Raw genomic sequence first — 21,012 nt, forward strand, 5'->3', positions numbered from 1 at the left:
GAAGATAAACTGAATGCTTTCCCACAATGATGGCATTCATAGGGTTTCTCTCCAGTGTGAGTTCTATCATATTGTTTAAGGCTAGAAGATTGATTGAAGGCTTTCCCACATAGGTGACATTTATAGGGTTTTTCTCCAGTATGAGTCTTCTCATGTTGTTTAAGGGTAGAATAACAGGTGAAGGCTTTCCCACATACTTGGCATTCATATGGTTTATCCCCAGTGTGAGTTCTATCATGTTGTTTAAGGCTAGAGGAATGAGCAAAGGCTTTCCCACATAGGTGACATTTATAGGGTTTTTCTCCAGTATGAGTCTTCTCATGTTGTTTAAGGATAGAATTACGGGTGAAGGCTTTCCCACATAGATGGCATTCATACGGTTTCTCTCCAGTGTGAGTTCTATCATGTTGTTTAAGGCCAAAAGAAGTAGTGAAGGCTTTCCCACATATACAGCATTCATATGGTTTCTCTCCAGTGTGAGTTCTATTATGTTTTTTAAAGATATAAGTATGAGTGAAGGCTTTCCCACATAGATGACATTTATAGGGTTTTTCTCCAGTATGATTTTTCTCATGTCGTTTAAGGTGAGAATAACGGGTGAAGGCTTTCCCACATAGATGGCATTCATATGGTTTCTCTCCAGTGTGAGTTCTATCATGTTCTTTAAGGCTAGAAGAATGAGCAAAGGCTTTCCCACATATACAGCATTCATATGGTTTCTCTGCAGTGTGAGTTCTATTATGTTTTTTAAAGATAGAAGAATGAGTGAAGGCTTTCCCACATAGATGACATTTATAGGGTTTTTCTCCAGTATGAGTCTCCTCATGTTGTTTAAGGCTAGAAGAACGAGCAAAGGCTTTCCCACATTTATAGCATTCATATGGTTTCTCTCCAGTGTGAGATCTATCATGTTGTTTAAGGCTAGAAGAACGAGTGAAGGCTTTCCCACATAGATGACATTTATAAGGTTTTTCTCCAGTGTGAGTCTTCTCATGTTGTTTAAGGATAAAATAATGAGTGAAGGTTTTCCCACATAGATGGCATTCATATGGTTTTTCTCCAGTGTGAGTTCTCTCATGTTGTCTCAACTCAGAATATTTAGTAAAGGTTTTTCCACATAGATGATATTCACAGGGTTCCACTCCAACATGAGTTCCATTGTAATGTGTATGGCCAGAGTTTTGAACAAATGATTTCTCAATTAGATGACATGCATATGACTTACTTCCAGGGTGAAAATTCTGTTGTTGATTAAAAGATGATAGATTATTGAGGGCTTTTCCAAATAGATTGCTGAAGTAGGATTTCATTCCTTTGTGGGTTAATACATGTTGAAACATTCTGGAACTATGAGTACAATCTTCTGGTAATTTACTACATATAATACCATTCTTTTGAGTATGAGAATTCTGCTTCTAGGAAGTAGAAGAGAAAATGTAAGAGGTTTGTTCATAGATATCAACCCATATACATCTGAATTTTAAAGTAACCAATCAGTGACAATCTCCAATTAAAATATTTCCCATGTTATTTATGAATCATTTTATTCTTCTGCATGTACAGAGACCTACTCTTTTGTAGCTTCTCAACTGCAGAACTTTCTAATCAGTCTTGAAGACTTTACAATGTTTCAGAGATTCAGTAGATGAGCTGTATTTATAGAATTATCTTTTTATATATAAGGAAGGTTATATTATTGTGCTCAAATTAAATGTTTTCTATATTCAAATTATCACAGACATTTCCTGGATTCACACTCAAACCAACTTACAGTTAAGTGATTGTACTGAATTTTAAATTTATTCCACTTCCAGGTATCTATTTGGAAGATCAGGGTTACAGCCATAATGCTTACCAAAAATATGATGGTAGATATGTCTTTTTTGCAGATATGTTGCACAGATAGCATTTCTTGTTCTTTAACACTATCTTCCCTGCCTGAAAGAACTGAAAAACCAATAATTTCTAGACCAGCATTAGGAAGATGAATATATTGAAGTAGCACACATAGCAATATAATTGTTTCTAAAATGACAGTTATCTAAGAAAGAATATAAAATTAAAGATTACTTGAGGCAGTAGAAACCCACTATCAATTAGAAAATATTTTCAATATTTAATTATAAGAAAAATTATTTCAAAAATATGTTGGGGAGGTAAAGAGAGGGAAAAGCATTGAAGCCAAGGATGATAAAAGGGCCATAAGTGAAAGTTTAAATCCAGTTGTCCATAGACGTCTATTTTGCCAAAGCCAATGACATTTGAATACAGAGTGTTAAGTATTTGATACTTTGAACTGAGGAAATTTCTCCAATATGTACATGCACATTTCAGAAAATATAACTTGCAGAAATCTACAGGTGATATTTGAGTCACTCATTGACAAGGTTCCTTCTTGTCCTAAATACATGTTCCAATGAAGTGCTCACCTGAATTTTGGTTTTGAAAAAATCCAATTTCTTCTTCACACAGTTCTTCCCCTTGAACCAACTTTAAAGCTACATCTGGTTTACAGACTTGATATCCTGTTTATGGGGAAAAACACAAGAAATTTTGAGTTCTGTGCAGTTAACAATATATTATCATGAAGTCTATTGAAGGTGATTGTGTAGTTTGCAAGCTGTTGGAATGCAATATACTAGAACTGGAATATTTTTATAAAGGTGAATTTAATAATTTACAAGTTTACAGCTCTAAGGACATGAAAGTGTCCAACTTAAGGTATTAACAAAAAATTACCTTTGCTCAAGAAAGGCCAATGGGTCAGAAACACCTGTCAGCTGGGTAGGCACATAGCTGGCATCTGCTGGTCACTTACTCCTGGGCTCAATTGTTTTCAGCCTCTGTTCTTGTGGATACTATTCACTTTGCTTCTTCAGGGCTGGCTTTCATCTCTTGGCTTCCCTTGGCCCTACCCAGGTTCTGCCTTGCTTACCATCTTATGGCAACATCTACTGGGCTCCAAGCATCTCCAAATATCTGTGTCCCTATTCTCCATGTGTCTGCCTCTGGGTTAGACCTTCTGTGAAATTTCTGTTGGCTTTGATGTTTGTGTCATTTCTGATTCTCTCCATAATATTCCCTCTTTTAAAAGGTTCCAGTAAACTAATCAAGACCTACCTGGAATGGGTTGAGTCGTATCTCCATCTAATCAAATTCAAACCCACAATTGTGCATGCCCCAGCTCCGTGGAGATGATCTAATCAAAATTTCCAACCTAGACTTATTGAATCAGGATTAAAATAGCTGCTCCCACAAGATTAGATCAGGGTTAAAACATAGCTTTTATAGGGTACATAACATTGTCAAACTGCACATTACAACCTCTGGGCCCCCCAAAAGACATGTGTTTTCAATGTATAAAACACCTTCACTCCATCACAATACCACAAAAGCCTTAAACCATTTCAGTAACAATTCAAATACAGTAAGATGTTAAAGCCAGTAAAAATTCTCAATGAAGTCAATTATAGACATGGTCTGCTCTAAGGTAAAAATTCCACTCTGGCTCTGGACCTGTGAAATTTAGAGCAAATTATCTGCTGCCAATATACAAAAGCAGGACAGTCATAGAATACATGTTTCCACTGCTATATATAAAAACATATATATTTATATAGATATATAAAAATGAAATGGGGTCACTGTATTCATACAGTTCTGGAAACCCACATGCATTCTCCATTAGATTTAAAATTCTGAGAGGAATATATCCTTTGGGTTTTAGAAAGCAGCATTCCCATTTCCAAGGACCTATGAAGTGGCCCTGTTCTCTCTCCAAATGCTGGGTTTGTTGCAAAACTGAAGTTCTTTAGGAGCAACATTTTTTTCTCAGCTCCACCTTCTCCATACTTGAAACAGAACCCAGGATCTCTGCCATCTTGGTGGCACATGGTCAACCCCTCCAGAACAATGGTGTGTCAGCTGGGCTCCTGCCAATCCCTAGTTAATGGACTACACCCTTTCTAAGGCCTGAAGTGGCACAACTCTTCCTGAAAAATGAAGCAGAAGGTCTGCCCTCTGCTTCCAGGTTAAATGCATGCTCTCCACATGTATGGATGGGCCCACTTTCCTGGCCCGAGTTTTCCTGTCTCCAGACTTTAGCTTCCATGGTTCTGCCTGTTAAGACATTTTCCCTCTACATTATCCCCTTTATACCAGACAGGCAATGGTTCCAATTATACAGATTCCACAGTACTTTTTTCATTTTATCTGAAATATACTGGGATCAAGTGATCAGACAAAAGGACCTATCACAAGTCCTTTTTGGGTACTCTCTCCAATCCTTGCTTCTCCTGTAATGTCTGAGTTACTTCCATGCTTGGATAAATTCTCATGTATGGCCCAATTAACAGTAGTCTCATTTTGTGGAAACCAAAACTTTTCCAGGACACCAATTTCATTTCCTTTGTACCCAAGAGTCCAGTCTCAACTTATCTCTTTTCCCTCACATTTTACTATAACCTTCAAGGAAGAGCCATGCATGCTGCATTTTCCATATTTAATTTGGAAATTTCTTCTGCTAAATATCCAATTTCATCACTTTCAAATTCTGCCTCCCATCTACAAAGAATGATTTCCTCCCACTTTGGAATGACATGCACATCATTTCTTCAAGTCAGAGGTGTCTGGAACACCTCTGTCATCTGGGTAATCATGTGACTGGCCTCTGCTGGTCTCTTGCTCCAGGTTCCATTGCTTTCAGCCTCTGATCCAGTGAGTGTTCTTCACTTTACTTCTCCAGGTCTGGCTTTCATCTTTTGGCTTCCCTTGGTTCTCTCCAGGTTCTGCCTTTCTTAACATCTTGTCCCTATTCTATATATGCCTGCAGCTGTCAGCTCTAGTGTGACATTTCTGTTGGCTCTGATGTTTCTGTCATTCCTGATTCTCTGATTCTCTCCTTTAAAGGATTCCAGTAAACTAATCAAGTCCCATATGGAATGGGTTGAGTCACATCTCCATGGAGATGATCTAATAAAATTTTCCAACCTACACTATTGTCGGATTCCAAGAAACAGATGCTTCCACAAGATTGGATCAGGATTAAAATATGGCTTTTCTGGAGTACATAATATTTTCAAATGGGCACAGTGATGTTCTATCTTCTTATGCTGCTTTAGCAAACACCATGAAAGTGGTTGGCTTAAAACTAGAAATTTATTTGCTTATGGTTTTGAAGCCAGGAAAATGTCCAAATCAAAGTACAGTTGAGACAATGCTTGCTCCCCAACACTGTGGCATTCTGGAGCTGGTATCTGTTGATCCTCTTTCCTTAGCCTGTCATATGTCAAGACACAAACAGGATCACCTGGTCCCCTTATTCTGTTCTGGGTTTCATAATTTCAGCTTATTTCAGATAGCTTTCTCTTTCTGTATGAATTTTATTCTCTTAATAAAATTCTCATAAAGTATGTCAGTAATAGGATTAAAACACATCCTCTTTTGGGTCTTATACTCTTTATCTGAAGGAACTCACCAAAAGGTCAAAAATTGATATAAAAGCACAGCTGTTAAAAAAAACACAGGTATGGATTTTAGTTAACAAAATGTTTTCTGGGTACATGCAATTTCAAACAACCACACTCCACAATTTGAAACCCAGAAAATCCTGTTCTTTCTATAGGCAAAATACTTTCAATCCATTAAAATATCCTCCCCAAATTTGAGCCATTAAAGAAGCAATGCTTAGTACAAAGTCTAATCAAAATTGGCTATGGGTGTGGTCTGTCCTGTAGCACAAGTGCCCTCTTCTTGTGTACCTGTGAAATCTAGAGAAGAATGTACAATGGAGTGGCAAGCATAAAATAAACACTTCCATTTGATTGGTAGGTGAAAGGAAAGCACAGTTTATGGTTCCAAACCCTGCATGGCATACTCTGTTACATTTCAAGTTCTGAGAATCACATACATAATGATATTTTGTCCTCCAAGACTGATGAAGTGGCAATTTCAGCCCTCCCAAGTGCTTGTGCAACAGCAATGCTCTCTATAAACACAGGAGTGAAATCTCCAACCTCTCAGGACTTTGGGGTTGTGGTTGGACTCTGAAAGCTTTGGGGAGTAGCCACAAATCTCTCAGAACAGTGTGGTGGCAGAGAGAAATTTTACAATCCTAATGGGTTCTGATTCCACCATCTGAAAGAGTGGAGTGATACTCAACATGGGGTGAGGCCAACACACTCCAAGCTGTGAAAAAGACACACACTTTCTACATATATTGCCAGGCCCACCTTCTTGCCTGAGATGTCTTTGGTCCAGACCTCAGCTTCAATGGTTCTACCCTTGAAGTGATTTTTCCTACAATCTGTCCCTTTTCATCAAGGCTGCCAGTGATTGCTCAGGCAGATTTTGCAAACAACTTGTCAGTTTTGAATATTGTACACAGAGGTCCAAACCATCAGGCAGAACAACATTCCACAAATCTTTCCTGGATAACTGCATCTCCAATCTTGAGTAGAACAGAATTGCTGATTTTTCTCATGTTTAATTAAACCTTCACATGAAGGGCTATTCTCTGGGGGCTCACTTTCAAGAAGCTTCAGGTTCTCTAAATCACCAATATCTGGTTTATTTAAGCCCATGATTTCAGTTCTTAGCTTATCACATTTCTCTCACATTTTAACATAAGTGGTGATTAGAATTCTGAACTTCCCATGCTTATCTTGGAAATTGCCTCACTTAAACATTCAAGTTCATAAATGAAGATCTGTCTTCTACACAATATCAGAACTCAATAGTGACAGGAATCATCTTTCCTCCTGTCTCCATAATACATCATCATTTCCTTCTAGGGCATTACTGGAAATACCTTTCACATCCATACGTCTTTGAATGCTCTCTTCAAAGATATCTAACCCATTCCTATAAATGACCTCAATCCTTCCAGCCTCAACCAATTACCCCATTCTGAAGCTGTATTGCCATTTGTGGTATATGCAACAAAAGCACATCAAATGCCTAGGCCAAACTCTGTCTTTAGCTTCCTAGGCTACTTAAGCAAATAGCATATAATGGGTTGGTTTAAAAATGGAAATTTATTAGTTTATCATTTTGAGCCTTGGAAAATGTCCAAATCCATGCATCATCAAGGCAACATTTTCTCCCCAAGACTGTGACTTTCTGAGACTCACAACTGGAAACCATTGTTCCTTAGCTTGCCATATGGCAAGATACATGATGCTGTTTCCTGATTTCTTTCTTTTCTTCAAGGTTTCATCAACTTTGGAATTTTATACCTATGGCTTTTTTCCCTCTCTCTCTCTCTGAATTTTATTCTCTTATAAAAGACTCCAGTAATAGATGAAAATCCATCCTGCTGAAGAAAGGACACAACTTAACTAAAGTAACCTCATCAAATTTAATACAAACAATTGTTCACATGTGAAGGAATGGATTAGATTTAAGAATATTCTTTTTTTTGCAGTACATACAGCTTCAAACCACTATCATGACTTAAAAAGAATATAACTATTGAAGGTCAGCCTGGGGAAAATTACCTGGAACATAGAATATTGACCATTTTTCACCATCGAAGTGTTAAATCTTGATCTTATGCCCAAATACAGTGAGAACTTCTGGTTCCTGAGCCAAGCTCAAGAACAGATGGCAGAACACTCTATATTTCCAGACAAGAAAAAATCTAGATTTCCATAATAGTTCATTATAATTTTCACAAAGAATTCAAAAACATTGTGATGGTTAAGTTCATATGTCAACTTGGCCATGTGAGGGTGCCCAGTTTTCTGGTCAAGTAACCACTGGCATAACCATTACTTCAAAGAAATTTCATGGCTGATTAATAAATTGAAGGCTAGTTTACTAAATCATTACTTAGTTTATTGTATCTATGGCTAATTACATCTATTATCAAATAAGGGAATGTCTTCCACAAAGAGAGAACTGAATCAGTTGGATTTAATTCAATTTGTTGAAGACTTTTAAGGGAGAAGGGAGAACTTCCATGTCTTATTAAGCCATCCAGCCCCTCCTGGAGAGTTCATTGATGACCTTCATTGGAGTTGCCAGCTACTTCCTACGTTATAAAATTTGACTCATACATCCACATATAGTTGGTGTGAGACATTTTTATAAAATCTCATGTTTATAGATATCTTCTGTTGGCTCTGTTTCTCTGGAAAACCATGAGTAATAAAATAATTTCCCTTGGAACATTCTAAGTTAATGTGGAAAATGATATGCTGTTGTGTTATTACTACCATCTGAGTCCACACAAAATCTCTAGAGCACAATAATTATTTAGGGCATATTTAATCTCCTTGTTTATCTGTATAGAAAATACTCATTGTATTCTCAACATTGTGCTCAGTCTTTAAAATTGAGTAAAAGAAATAGATGGAATTTGTGTTCACAAAGATTATATTTTAGTTAGGGGAAAAACTGGACATAAGTAGTAAGTAAAGAGACAAAAATCTTAGATAGTTTTTCATGTCAGGAAATAACATAGAATGTGAATATAAAGTAAAATCTAAGACAATATACACAAGCTGTTCTAGACACTTCTTAAGAGGATTAGATAGGTAAGTTTCATACTCACCCACTGAGAGCAGATGACTGATATTCTCCAGCATCACATCTCTGAACAGCCTTCTCTGGGATGAATCCAGCATGACCCACTCTGCCTGAGTAAATTCTATAACTACATCTTTCAATTTCACTAACTCCTAAAAACATCAGAGATACAAGTGTTCAGAAAGGGCTATCTGCCAATATTCAGAGTACAATGATTGGGAGCTTAGCACTGAGGAATTGGTAACTGTTGCTGACAGCTCAAACTGCACTTGTGTTTCAAGTCAGATGATTCTCAATACTGAGCAATCTGTCTTTCACAGATATGGACACATACATATACACACTGTTTATTTGACTCTATAATTTAAAAAAATCTCAAAAAACACATGGTATAATATAATCTTGACATTTCCCAATAAACTAGTCATTAGAACTTGCAGATGGTGAGATATAATTTGCACTTCAGCATTTATAAGAACAAAAACATTTTCTGCCTATTTCAAGTAAATGTACAGACTCATCACAGGACAATGAATACCCATGTGTTGCCACTTTTATAACTATAGTTATATTACTGCCCCAGATGACCTGTTTTCTCTCATCTATGACATCATTTCACAAACAGTTTGAAATTTTGAAAGATCTAATGAGCTTATATGTAAAGTACTTTGCATCTGAACATAATATATAGCTATATTTTTCAGTGGAATGGCAGCAAATTTTGCAGTTAAGTATAGTATTCTACAGAAATAAATAGGTATCATGGATAAGTTGGAACAGTGCATGCTGCCTCATTAAATTTTCCATAACTTCAGATATTCATCATAAAATACAAGTATGGATCAGTGGCTCACTTCACAAACTCCTGAAACTCCTATACTGAAAGATGATCCTAGCTGCCCATTCCAGGGATATGAGATCATTCAAACTCAATTTTCCTTGGGATCTTCAAAACCCATGTTCATCCTGTCTTCAATATCTTCACCTCCTCTTCATGTTCAAGAATAAAAGAAGGTCCTCAAGCCATTCTGGTCTCTCCAGTTCATCACAAAATTTCTCAGGGCTATGATTTACTCTACCTACTATACTCCTGAATGCAAACTAACATTGAAGAAACAACAATTCTTTTCATTACTTCTATTTACAAAATTTGAATAAATTCCTAAAATAAGGGGAAAAGAGCAATGAGAACAAAAGAAAGGGAAAATTTTAGATATCCATTTTGAAAGTTTTAAAAATGTACAAATATACAATATTAAAACTTTAAGAAATTATGGTTTGAGGAAAATAAATGATTCCTCTTTTCCTTCTGTTAACTAGTCCTCACATTTGTTTCTCTCAACAATGCAAAATCCTCCATCTTAGCAGCTGCAACTCTGTACTGATGAACTCACTTGTTGAACACCAGCCTCCCTACCAACTATAAATATCTGCTGTTACTCAATTCTACCAACTAAGATCACTGTAATATAAGCCATTTGCAGGCATTAACAGGATCAATGAGTGCACTATTTCTCCAAAGAGGACATGGGCTGAATGAGAACAAACCTCTCTCAGTTTTCCACTGAATACAGAGTCTTAGTGGAATCTGCAGCAAACTTGTGCCGGAAAGATTACTTATTGACGAATGGTCACTGTGCCAGTTTGAGAGGATTGATGTACCCTTGAAAACCCATGTTTTAATCATAATCAATCTTGTGAGAGCAATGGTTTCTTCTAATCCCTATTCATTATCATAGGTTGGAAGCATTAGATTATCATTACAGAGACATGACTCAATCAATAGTGGTTGCTAAACTTGATTAGATGGATCAACCTAGGTCTTGATTAGTTTGCTGGAATCCTATATAAAAGAAGCCATTTCAGACAGAGCCCCTTTTGAGAACAAGAAGAGAGCTACAGAACCATGACAGAAGGATGGGAGAACCACAGAGTCTACCAGCCAGCAACCTTTGGAGATGAAGAAGGAAAATGCCTCCCAGGAAGTTTCATGAAGCAAAAGTTCTGGAAAGAAACCCAGCAGATGACACCATGTTTGCCATATGCCCTTCCAGCTAAGAGAGAAATGCTGAATGTCATCAGCTTTCCTGAACCAAGGTATCTTTACCTGGATGTCTTAGATTAGACATAAAATATGTCCATAGACATATTTTAATGGACAATTTCACAGCCTTAAAACTGTAAACTAGCAACAATTAAATTCCCCTTTTAAAAGTCATTCTTTTGATTCTGGTATTTTCCATCATGTCAGCTAACAAAGTAGAACAGATTTTGGCATCAGAGAAGTGGGGTGCTGCAATTTACAAATACCAAACATGTTGGAGTGGCTTTTAAAATGGATAAGGGGAAGATTCTGGAAGTGTTGTGAGCAGCTTGATAGAGAAGGCTTAGAATGCTTTGAAGAGACTGTTGGTAAAAATGTGGACTCTAAAGATATTTCTGATAAGGCCTTAGGCAGAAATGAGATATGTGTTATTGCAAACAGCAAAGAAGGTAATCCTTGTTTTAAAATGGCAGATAATATGGCACAATTGACATGTGGATTTGGATGGAAGGCAGATTTTAAAACCCATGAACTTGGTAATTTAGTAGAAGAGATTTCCAAATTAAATGTGGAAAGTACAACCTAGTTTCTCCTCACAGCTTAGAGCAAAATGCAACAGGAAAGGGATAAGCTGAAAACTGAATGCTTGGGTACACAGAAATCAGATGTTGATTTTCTGGAAAATTCTGAGCTTCTGGAAAGGGGGACCCCAGAGAATAGTGCTCAACATGAAGACTTAACCAAATGTGGAAACCACCAGCTATTTCAGAGAAAGCCAGGATTGAACATGAAGTTATCCAAGACAGATCTGTGGAAACTTCTTATGTCTGATGAACATGATCTGAGACTATTTTATAGAAAGCCAATGAAAGTGTTGCAGGAGCTATGTAAAAAGAACCACTGGCAGTCAGAACAGAGAGGGACAGAGAAGGGACACATTGGAGGAAAAATAACTTCAAAGGTAGAATCATGGAGGCTGAGGTCTGAAGTCAAGAAGACTCAGGCTAGGAGAGTGAACCCATCCAAGCATGTGGAGAGGGTGAGTTTACCCCAAAGGAAGAGGATGGGCCTTCCATCTCATTGCAGTGGAAGAGTGGTGATGCCTCAGGCCTGGGAGAGGGTGCAGCACACTCTCTGGAGATTGGGGAGAGTAGGGCTGCCACCACATGAAGGGGTTGAGTGTATACCCTAAAGCTTGCAGTGAGGCTGGGTATGGCCCTGATGCTTAGAGAGGGTGAAGTTGAGTAAAAGGTGGTCTCTCCAGTGTCTCCCAAGGTTGAATTCAGAGAGGCAAGCATAGGCCTGTAAAAATGGTGGGACTGCTGTTTTCTAAAGCCTCAAAGATAAATGACTCTCTGATTTGAAATTTAATGGAATTTGCTCTACAGGTTTTTGAGACTGCTTGGGTCCTATGACCCATGTGTTCTTTCCTCCCTATGGAAATGGTTACTTATATCCTATGACTGTTTCTCCTATGTTGGCAGCAGATAACTTGTTTGAGTTTCACACTTGTTTGAGTTTCACAGGTCCAGACCCAGAAGAAAATTTTGCCTTACAACTGTCCTAGCCTGTAGCTGACTTTTATGAGACTTTTACTGGTTTTAACCTTGTATTGTATTGGCAATGTTACTGAAATGGTATAAGGTTCTCTGACATTGTAATGGAATGAACGTATATTGTATATGGGGAAAACGTGTCTTTTTTAGGGTCCAGAGTGTGGAATGTGCCAGTTTGAAAGGATTTATGTGTCCTAGAAAAGCAAAAACCATGTTTTAATCCTAGTCAGTGTTGTGAGAACAGCATCTCCTTCTAATCCTTATTCAGTACTATAGGTTGGAAATCTAAGCAGCAAACTTGAACAATCACCATTCCAGAGGCCAGGGTAAATATAAATTTAGCTCAGATCCTTGAATAGCTTATAAATGAGATTAGAATATTATTCTAGTTTGTTAGCTGCCAGAATACAATATTCCACAGATGGAACAGCTTTTAAAAAGGAGAATTTAATAAATTGCCAATTTACAGTTCTAAGGCTGTGAAATTGTCTAAATTAAAGTAAGTCTATAGAAATGTCCAATCTAAGGCATCCAGATAAAGATACCTTGGTTCAAGAAGGTGATGACATTCAGCATTTCTCTCTCAGTTGGTGGTGCACATGGCAAATGTGGTGTCTGCTAGCTTTCTCTCCGGGCCTCTTGCTTCATGAAGCTCCTTGGGAGGCATTTTTCTTCTTCATCTCCAAAGGTCACTGATTGGTGGACTTTCTGCTTCATGTGGCTATGTCATTCTGAAGCATTCCACAAAATCCTTCTTTGTTTAAAAGATTCCACTAAACTAATCAAGATCTATACAGAATGGGTGGACACATGTCTCCATCTAACCAAGTGTAATGCAGACAAATGATTGACCACATCTGCATGAAGATAACCTAATCAAGTTTCCAACCTATAGTGCTGAATAGGGATTAGAAGAAACCATTGCTCCTACAAGATTGATTAGGATTCAAGCATGGCTTTTCTAAGGCACACAAATCCTTTCAAACTAGCACAAATATCTATGCCCATCTGCTGAAAATACACAGTTAATTTCAGTAAAAAGAAGTATTCCTTACTCACCAGTGGCTGCATGGTCAACAGCTCAGCTGAGAATTGTCTTCCTATGGGTTTACACTCACAACAAGATAAGCACTAGGTAAGCAAAACTGAGAATGTAGAAAGAAGCTATTAGTTTCTGGACTTATCATTGACTTCCAGACACAACTCTCATGACTCCTAATCCTCCACCTGGGAATAATCCCAATCCCATAAGTAGAAACATGAAATATGCTCTAAGAGAATAATTTCTTTGTACAGATAAGATGAAAATCATTGAGTTCTATATCTTCATCAGCCCATGGTTTTCAGATATTTTCCTTTCCCTTCCTGACTCAAAACATTGGTCTCCACATCCAGAGAAATCACTGTGAATTTTCTCAGCTATCAATATGTTTGGCCTCTGAAATATCCACTTCCATCTTCTCAACTCTCACCCACGTCCTACTTTACCTTGTAGCTTTCCTTCTGAGGATATTTGCCTGAAATTTTCCTGGTTCTTCTAAATTAAATGTCTAATACTATCACTCTCTCAATACTTACTTATGATCTCATCCTGCTGGATTGAGATAACCAAGAAACTGTGCATTTTATTATCAAAGACTTATTCCATTTTGAGGAATAAATGGATGGCTGTTCTATTACAAATATATTCCTGAAAATCCCTTTCATCAAAAAGTCACGTATGCACATGTGTTATAACATCTCACAATCCTGATAGGTTTAGGAGGTTCAAATTAAATAGAATTAAGGATTTGGAATAAAACCCATACCCCACTTTGAGATTAGTAAAATGGCAGTTGACATCTTATATTATATTAATAGTTTTCAGTTGTAACATCTATCATTTCATCATTTATAGGCATGGAAGATCTTCTATGTTTTAAATTTTTATTAACATTGTTAATAATTATATATTTATTTCATGGACAAATGATGATATTTTCTGAAAACAGTCAGATTAATTTACACATTTATTCCTGAATTCACATAAACAACATTGTATTAAATGTGTTTGGAGAATTACATTTATTTAATCTTTAAATAAACCATATTGATTAAGGCAGATTTATCTATTTAATGAATTAAATGAAAAGAGGTTCAGAAACCTTAGAAAACCAGAAACTTTTTTAAGGTTTGTAATCTTAGAAAAGTACATGGCTAGAAAAAGACACAGCCAGAGTTTAAGCTTTTTCTGCTTGCTTCCCAGTTCAAATTCCTTAAAGCTTACACCATTACCTGAATGTTACTAATACCATTTACAATTGCAACTAAAAGAATAAAATACTTAGGAATAAATTTAATTAAAGAGACAAAAGACCTATACTAAGAAAACTACAAAATAACTGTTAAAAGATATCACAGAAGATCTAAATAAATGGAAGGGCATATCGTGTTCATGGATTGGAAGACTAAATATAGTTAAGATGTCAATTCTACCTAAATTGATTTACAGATTCAATGCAATACCAATCAAAAGCCCAACAACTTATTTTTCGGAAATAGAAAAACCAATAAGCAAATTTAGCTGGAAGGGCAGGGTGCCCCGAATTGCTAAAAGTATCTTGAGGAAAAAAACAAAGCTGGAGGTCTCACGCTGCCAGACTTTAAGGCATATTATGAAGCCACAGTGGTCAAAACAGCATGGTACTGGCATAAAGATAGATATATTGACCAATGGAATCAAATAGAGTGCTCAGATATAGACCCTCTCATCTATGGACATTTGATCTTTGATAAGGCAGTCAAGCCAACTCACCTGGGACAGAGCAGTCTCTTCAATAAATGGTGCCTAGAGAACTGGATATCCATATGCAAAAGAATGAAAGAGGACCCGTATCTCACACCCTATAAAAAAGTTAACTCAAAATGGATCAAAGATCTAAACATTAGGTCTAAGACCATAAAACAGTTAGAGGAAAATGTAGGGAGATATCTTATGAATCTTATAATTGGAGGTGGTTTTATGGACCTTAAACCTAAAGCAAGAGCACTGAAGAAACAAAGAAAGAAAGAAATGGGAGCTCCTCAAAATTAAACACTTTTGTGCATCAAAGAACTTCATCAAGAAAGTAAAAAGACAGCCTACACAATGGGAGACAATATTTGGAAACGACATATCAGATAAAGGTCTAGTATCCAGAATTTATAAAGAGATTGTTCAACTCAACAACAAAAAGGCGGCCAACCCAATTACAAAATGGGAAAAAGACTTGAACAGACACCTCTCAGAAGAGGAAATACAAATGGCCAAAAGGCACATGAAGAGATGCTCAATGTCCCTGGCCATTAAAGAATTGCAAATCCAAACCGCAATGAGATATCGTCTCACACCCACCAGAATGGCCATTATCAACAAAACAAAAAATGACAAGTGCTGGAGAGGATGTGGAGAAAGAGGCACACTTATCCACTGTTGGTGGGAATGTCAAATGGTGCAACCACTGTGGAAGGCAGTTTGGCGGTTCCTCAAAAAACTGAATATAGAATTGCCATACGACCCAGCAATACCATTGCTAGGTATCTACTCAGAGGACTTAAGGGCAAAGACACAAACGGACATCTGCACACCAATGTTTATAGCAGCATTATTTACAATTGCAAAGAGATGGAAACAGCCAAAATGTCCATCAACAGATGAGTGGCTAAACAAGCTGTGGTATATACATGCGATGGAATATTATGCAGCTTTAAGAGAGAATAAACTTATGAAGCATGTAATAACATGGATGGACCTAGAGAACTTTATGCTGAGTGAGACTAGCCAAAAACTAAAGGACAAATACTGTATGGTCCCACTGATGTGAACCAACATTCGAGAATAAACTTGGAATATGTCATTGGTAACAGAGACCATCAGGAGTTAGAAATAGGGTAAGATAATGGGTAATTGGAGCTGAAGGGATGCAGACTGTGCAACAGGACTGAATACAAAATCTCAGAAATGGACAGCACAATACTACCTAATTGCAATGTAATTAACATAATTACATTATGTTAATTATTTAACATATTTAACATAAAACACTGAATGAAGCTGCATCTGAGCTATAGTTTTTTGTTTTTTATATATTTTTTGTATTTTTGTTCTTATTTTTTCTCTATATTATCATTTTATTTCTTTTTCTGTTGTCTTGCTATTTCTTTTTCTAAATCGATGAAATTGTACTAAGAAATGATGATCATACATCTATGTGATGATATTAAGAATCACTGATTGCATATGTAGAATGGAATGATTTCTAAATGTTGTGTTAGTTAATTTTTTTAATAAATAAATAAATAAATAACCAAATCTATAGAAATGTCCAATCTAGGGCCTCTTGGGAGATACTTTGATTCAAGATGACCAATGAACTTCAGAGTTCTTTTCTCAAATAGAAAGGCAGATGGTGAACACAATCCAGGTTTCTTTCTTGTCTAGAAGGGCACAAGGTGAACATGGCATGATCTGCTAGCTTCCTCTCCAGATCCATGGGAGGCATTTTTCTTCATTTCCAAAAGTCACTAGCCAGTGTACTATCTGTGTGGAGGGTCAGAAGCAATTAATCAGGCCCAAGTAGGAGCAATCAATCAGGCCCAAGCAGGGAGAGTCCCCACACCATTGGGGTGGAATGTCCCTGAGAGTTAAACAATAACCAATGCTAAGAAACTGTGGGAATGGGTTAGGTTTTGACAATGGCTAGTAGCATTCTTCTGCTTCGATGAACTGCTTGCTTGCTAGCAACTGCAAAAAAAAAAAAAAAAAAAAAAAAAAAAACCACAGCATGATTTTATCCTTTATAAGCACAGCTTGAAAACCTCTAAGGGCTGTTCTCTGAATCCTCTTTCTTGGAGGTTTCTGAGGCAGTCACTGGCCGGCTAATAAAGACTCCAAATTGGCTTGCAGTTTTGAATTGTGTGGCCTCTCTTCTGGTGTGCCCCACAACATCTGCTTCATGGTTCTGTGGCATTCTGTCATCCTTCTCTGCTCTCTCTGAATCTCCAAGTTTCTCCCAAATGTTTCCTCTTTTATAGTGTTCCAGTAAAATAATAAAGACCCACCTGGAATGGATGGAGACATGTCTCCACCTAATCCAGTTTAACACCCACTCTTGAATGAGTCACATCTCTATAGAGATAATCTAATTAAAGCTTCCAACATACAGTACTACATAGGGTTTAGAAGAAATGGCTCCCTTTACTAAATGGGATTAGGATTAAAACATGGCCTTTCTAGGGTACATACATCTTTTCAAACTGGCATAGTGATCCAGTATGAAAGCGTAGATTTGTAATTTATAATTAGCGTTATTACTTCATATTAAATAGATTTTGTTTTCTACAGAATTTTTCTTTGTTTTTCTATCTATGCTTTGCTAGAATGCAAGCAGAAAGGAAGAAAGAATTTTTTTTGTTCAATTGTTCATTTTATTCCCTGTAATACCTGGACTAGCACCTAGCCCATTGCTGCTACTGGGATTTAAGAGGAACCACTTAAAAACATCTCTTTAAAACACAGCATTATTGAGTAAAAGGAAGACAAATGGCTGGTGAGTGGATAGTTGATTTTTTCACTAACAGAGCTATTGGTAACATGTTTTGATGTGGAAATCAAGAGATGCCTAACACTGAACTGCAGCACTAAGCAGATCTGTCCACAGAGAGGAAGAGCTGGGAAATGACAAGGTTGCTTTTACATGACAACGAATGCTTTTATGTATTAAAGTGACATTGAGGATATGTTTGACACCTGCTTCTGTTGGCTCTTTAAGAGATCCAGATGGAAAGCCTAAGCAGAGCACCCACACATCCTAAAGGCACTAAGGACTTAAATCACTACATTCGCTCTGTTGATAATTTGTATAATATTTTTTGTACAAAGTATTTTTGAATAAACAGACATGAATGATTTGGAAGCATTAAAAAGTTTGCAACATCGCCTCAAGATCAAGAGGGTAGGTATGTTCTTTGTAATATATTTCATCTCCATCTTATCACATAGTTTCTATTGGCTCCATACTGCAGCACACTATGACATGTCTTTACTTTGACTTCCTTCCCTTAATATATGCCTTTGTCACAGTCCACCTTTTTATTCATCTATAGCTAGCTCCTGTAGGAGATAGGATTAACATAAGACCTGCAGAACTACTTGGGATTAGATGGCATTAGAGTGGTGGTGGCAGTAAGCTGCTTTATGTTATCTGATTTATGTAAGACAGTTTCAGAGGAAGAGAATGTTTGTTTACCCCAAATGGTTATTTTAAGTACGAAGGAAGAACACTGAAAGATAAGAACTTTGTTCCCTCAGAAATGCATGCATGCCTATTGTCATCCTGTGGTATATAACCAGGATCTGGTTAAGAATAAAATTGTCTGAAGTCTGTCTGAAGTAAACTCAAGCTTCAGACCCCCTGAGCCCATCTGTGTCTTTCTTTCTCTCCTTCCTTTCTTTCTTTCTCATCATTCCTTAATATCCTTTGAGCACCGTTTCAACAGGAAGCAACAAGCTCCTACATGCAAGAATTCTTGTACATCTATTACTGTTATATTTTGAAAGAATGTATGTGCTTAAATTATGAATCATGATTGGGTTACCTGAAAGTTTTGTACACATTCTCCAGTATTTCATCAAGTTGGGGAAACCTTTCCCACTATTTGACTTGTTTCTTTTTTTTACTGATCCTAAATATTTATATTTGAATTACAAATGGTGAGAAGGAAGTTTGTTTAAAAATTGTTATATTTATATTTGTTTATCCACACTTAGAGTGAATATTCCAAAACTCTAAAATGAAATTTCTTAATTTCTATGGAATTAAATCATCAAATTATTTTTTCATATTATATACTTTTTCTTTACTAGTAACATTAATTTCTTCTGTTTTAGAAACAATAAAAAAGTCAGTGGGGGGTGGGCCGCGGTGGCTCAGCGGGCAAAGTGCTTGCCTGCTATGCCGGAGGACCTCGGTTCGATTCCCGGCCCCAGCCCATGTAACAAAAACGGAGAAACAGAATACAATAAAACAAGAAAATGTTTAAAAATGTTTCCCTTTCTTCCTTCCTTCCTTCCTTCTATCCTTCCTTCCTTCTCTCTGTCTTTCCTTTAAAAAAAAAAAAAAAAAAAAAAAAAAAAAAAAAAAAAGTCAGTGGGTCAAAGAAGAAATTGCAAGAGAAATCAGTAAATATTTCAAGACAAATGAAAACAAGAACATAACATATCAAAACTTATGGAATACAATGAAGCTAGTGCTAGGAAGGAAAATTGTAGCCCTAAACACCTACAATAAAAAGGAGGAAAGAACAAAAATAAAAGACCTAATGAAACACCTGAGGAAACTAGAGAAATGATAGCTGTTCTAGTTTGCTAGCTGCCAGAATGCAATATACCAGAAATGGAATGGCTTTTAAAAGGGGTGATTTAATGAGTTGCTAGTTTACAGTTCTAAGGCCGAGAAAATGTCCCCATTACAACAAGTCTATAGTAATGTCCAATCAAAGGCATCCAGGGAAAGATACCTTGGTTCAAGAAGGCCGATGAAGTTCAGGGTTTCTCTCTCATCTGGGAAGGCACATGGTGAACACGGTCAGGGCTCCTCTCTCAGCTGGAAGGGCACATGGCAAATACAGCATCATCTGCTAGCTTTCTCTCTTGGCTTCCTATTTCATGAAGCTCCCCGGGAGGCACTTTTCTTCTTCATCTCCAAAGGTTGCTGGCTCGTGGACTCTGCATCATGGTGCTGCAGCATTCTCTGCTCTCTCTGAGTCTCTCATTCTCCTTTTATAGGACTTCAGAAACTAATCAAGACCCACTCAAATGGGTGGAGACATGTCATCCCCTAATCCAGTTTAACAACCATTCTTAACTAAATCACATCAACTAGGGAGATGATCTCATTACAGTTTCAAATATACAGTACTGAGTAGGGATTATTCTACCTTTACGAAATGGGATTTATAGTAAAACATGACTTTCTTAGGGGGCGTATATCCTTTCAAACCAGCACAATAGCAAACTAATCTCAAAGCAAGCAGAAGGAAAGAAACAAAGATCAGGGCAGAAGTAAATGAAATAGAGAACCAAAAACAACAGACTCAATAAAAGTAAAAGTTGGTTCTTTGAGAGGATCATTAAAGTTAACGAACTTCACTAGACTGAAAAATCAAAAACAGAGAAGATGCAAATAAATAAACTCAGAAATGAGAGGGGTGACATTATTACTGACCCCACAGAAATTAAAAGGAGCATAAGAGCATATTGGAACAACTATATGCCAAAGAATTAGACACCTTAGATAAAATGGACAAATTCCTAAAATTATATGAATCCTACCCTGACTCTAGGAGAAATAGAAGACCCCAACAGGCCAGTTAGAAGAAAAGAGATTGAATCTATCATCAAAATCCTCCCCACCAAGTAAAGCCCAGGACCAGATGGCTTCACAGGTGGATGTAACCAATCATTCTATAAATTATTTAGTATCAATTGAGCTCAAACTCTGAAAAATTGAAGAATGCTATGTAATTCATTCTACTATTCCAACATCATCCTAAGACCAAAGCCAGGTAAAGACGTTACAAGAAAAAAGAATTATGAAACAATTTATCTAATGAGTATAGATTCAAATATCCTCAACAAGATACTTTTTAATCAATCCAACAGTATATTAAAAGAATTAGATACCACAACCAAGTTGGTTTTATCTGAAAACTACAAGGTTTGGCTCAATACAAAAGAAATTAATATAATACATGTAAAATTTGAAGGCAAAAATTCACATGATCATATCAGTTGATGCCCAAAAAGCATTTGACAAAACTGAATATGCTTTAGTAAAATACTTCCAAAGATAAGAATAAAAAAGT

The 21,012-nt window shown here is 36.8% G+C and overlaps 1 protein-coding gene across 1 annotated transcript in view; it reads right to left on the reverse strand.

Annotated features, from left to right (window-relative positions):
• Positions 1-21,012, reverse strand: part of LOC143688436 (uncharacterized) — a 49,100-nt gene that overhangs the window by 13,012 nt on the left and 15,076 nt on the right. The window contains 5 exon segments of the mRNA XM_077166332.1: positions 1-1,415; positions 1,856-1,947; positions 2,430-2,525; positions 8,555-8,681; positions 13,189-13,274. Of these exon segments, the coding sequence (XP_077022447.1) occupies positions 1-1,415; positions 1,856-1,947; positions 2,430-2,525; positions 8,555-8,681; positions 13,189-13,200 (1,742 nt within the window). The 5' untranslated portion in view covers positions 13,201-13,274.

The sequence above is a fragment of the Tamandua tetradactyla genome, chromosome 6 (genome assembly GCF_023851605.1).
Source record: "Tamandua tetradactyla isolate mTamTet1 chromosome 6, mTamTet1.pri, whole genome shotgun sequence".
Taxonomy (NCBI): domain Eukaryota; kingdom Metazoa; phylum Chordata; class Mammalia; order Pilosa; family Myrmecophagidae; genus Tamandua; species Tamandua tetradactyla.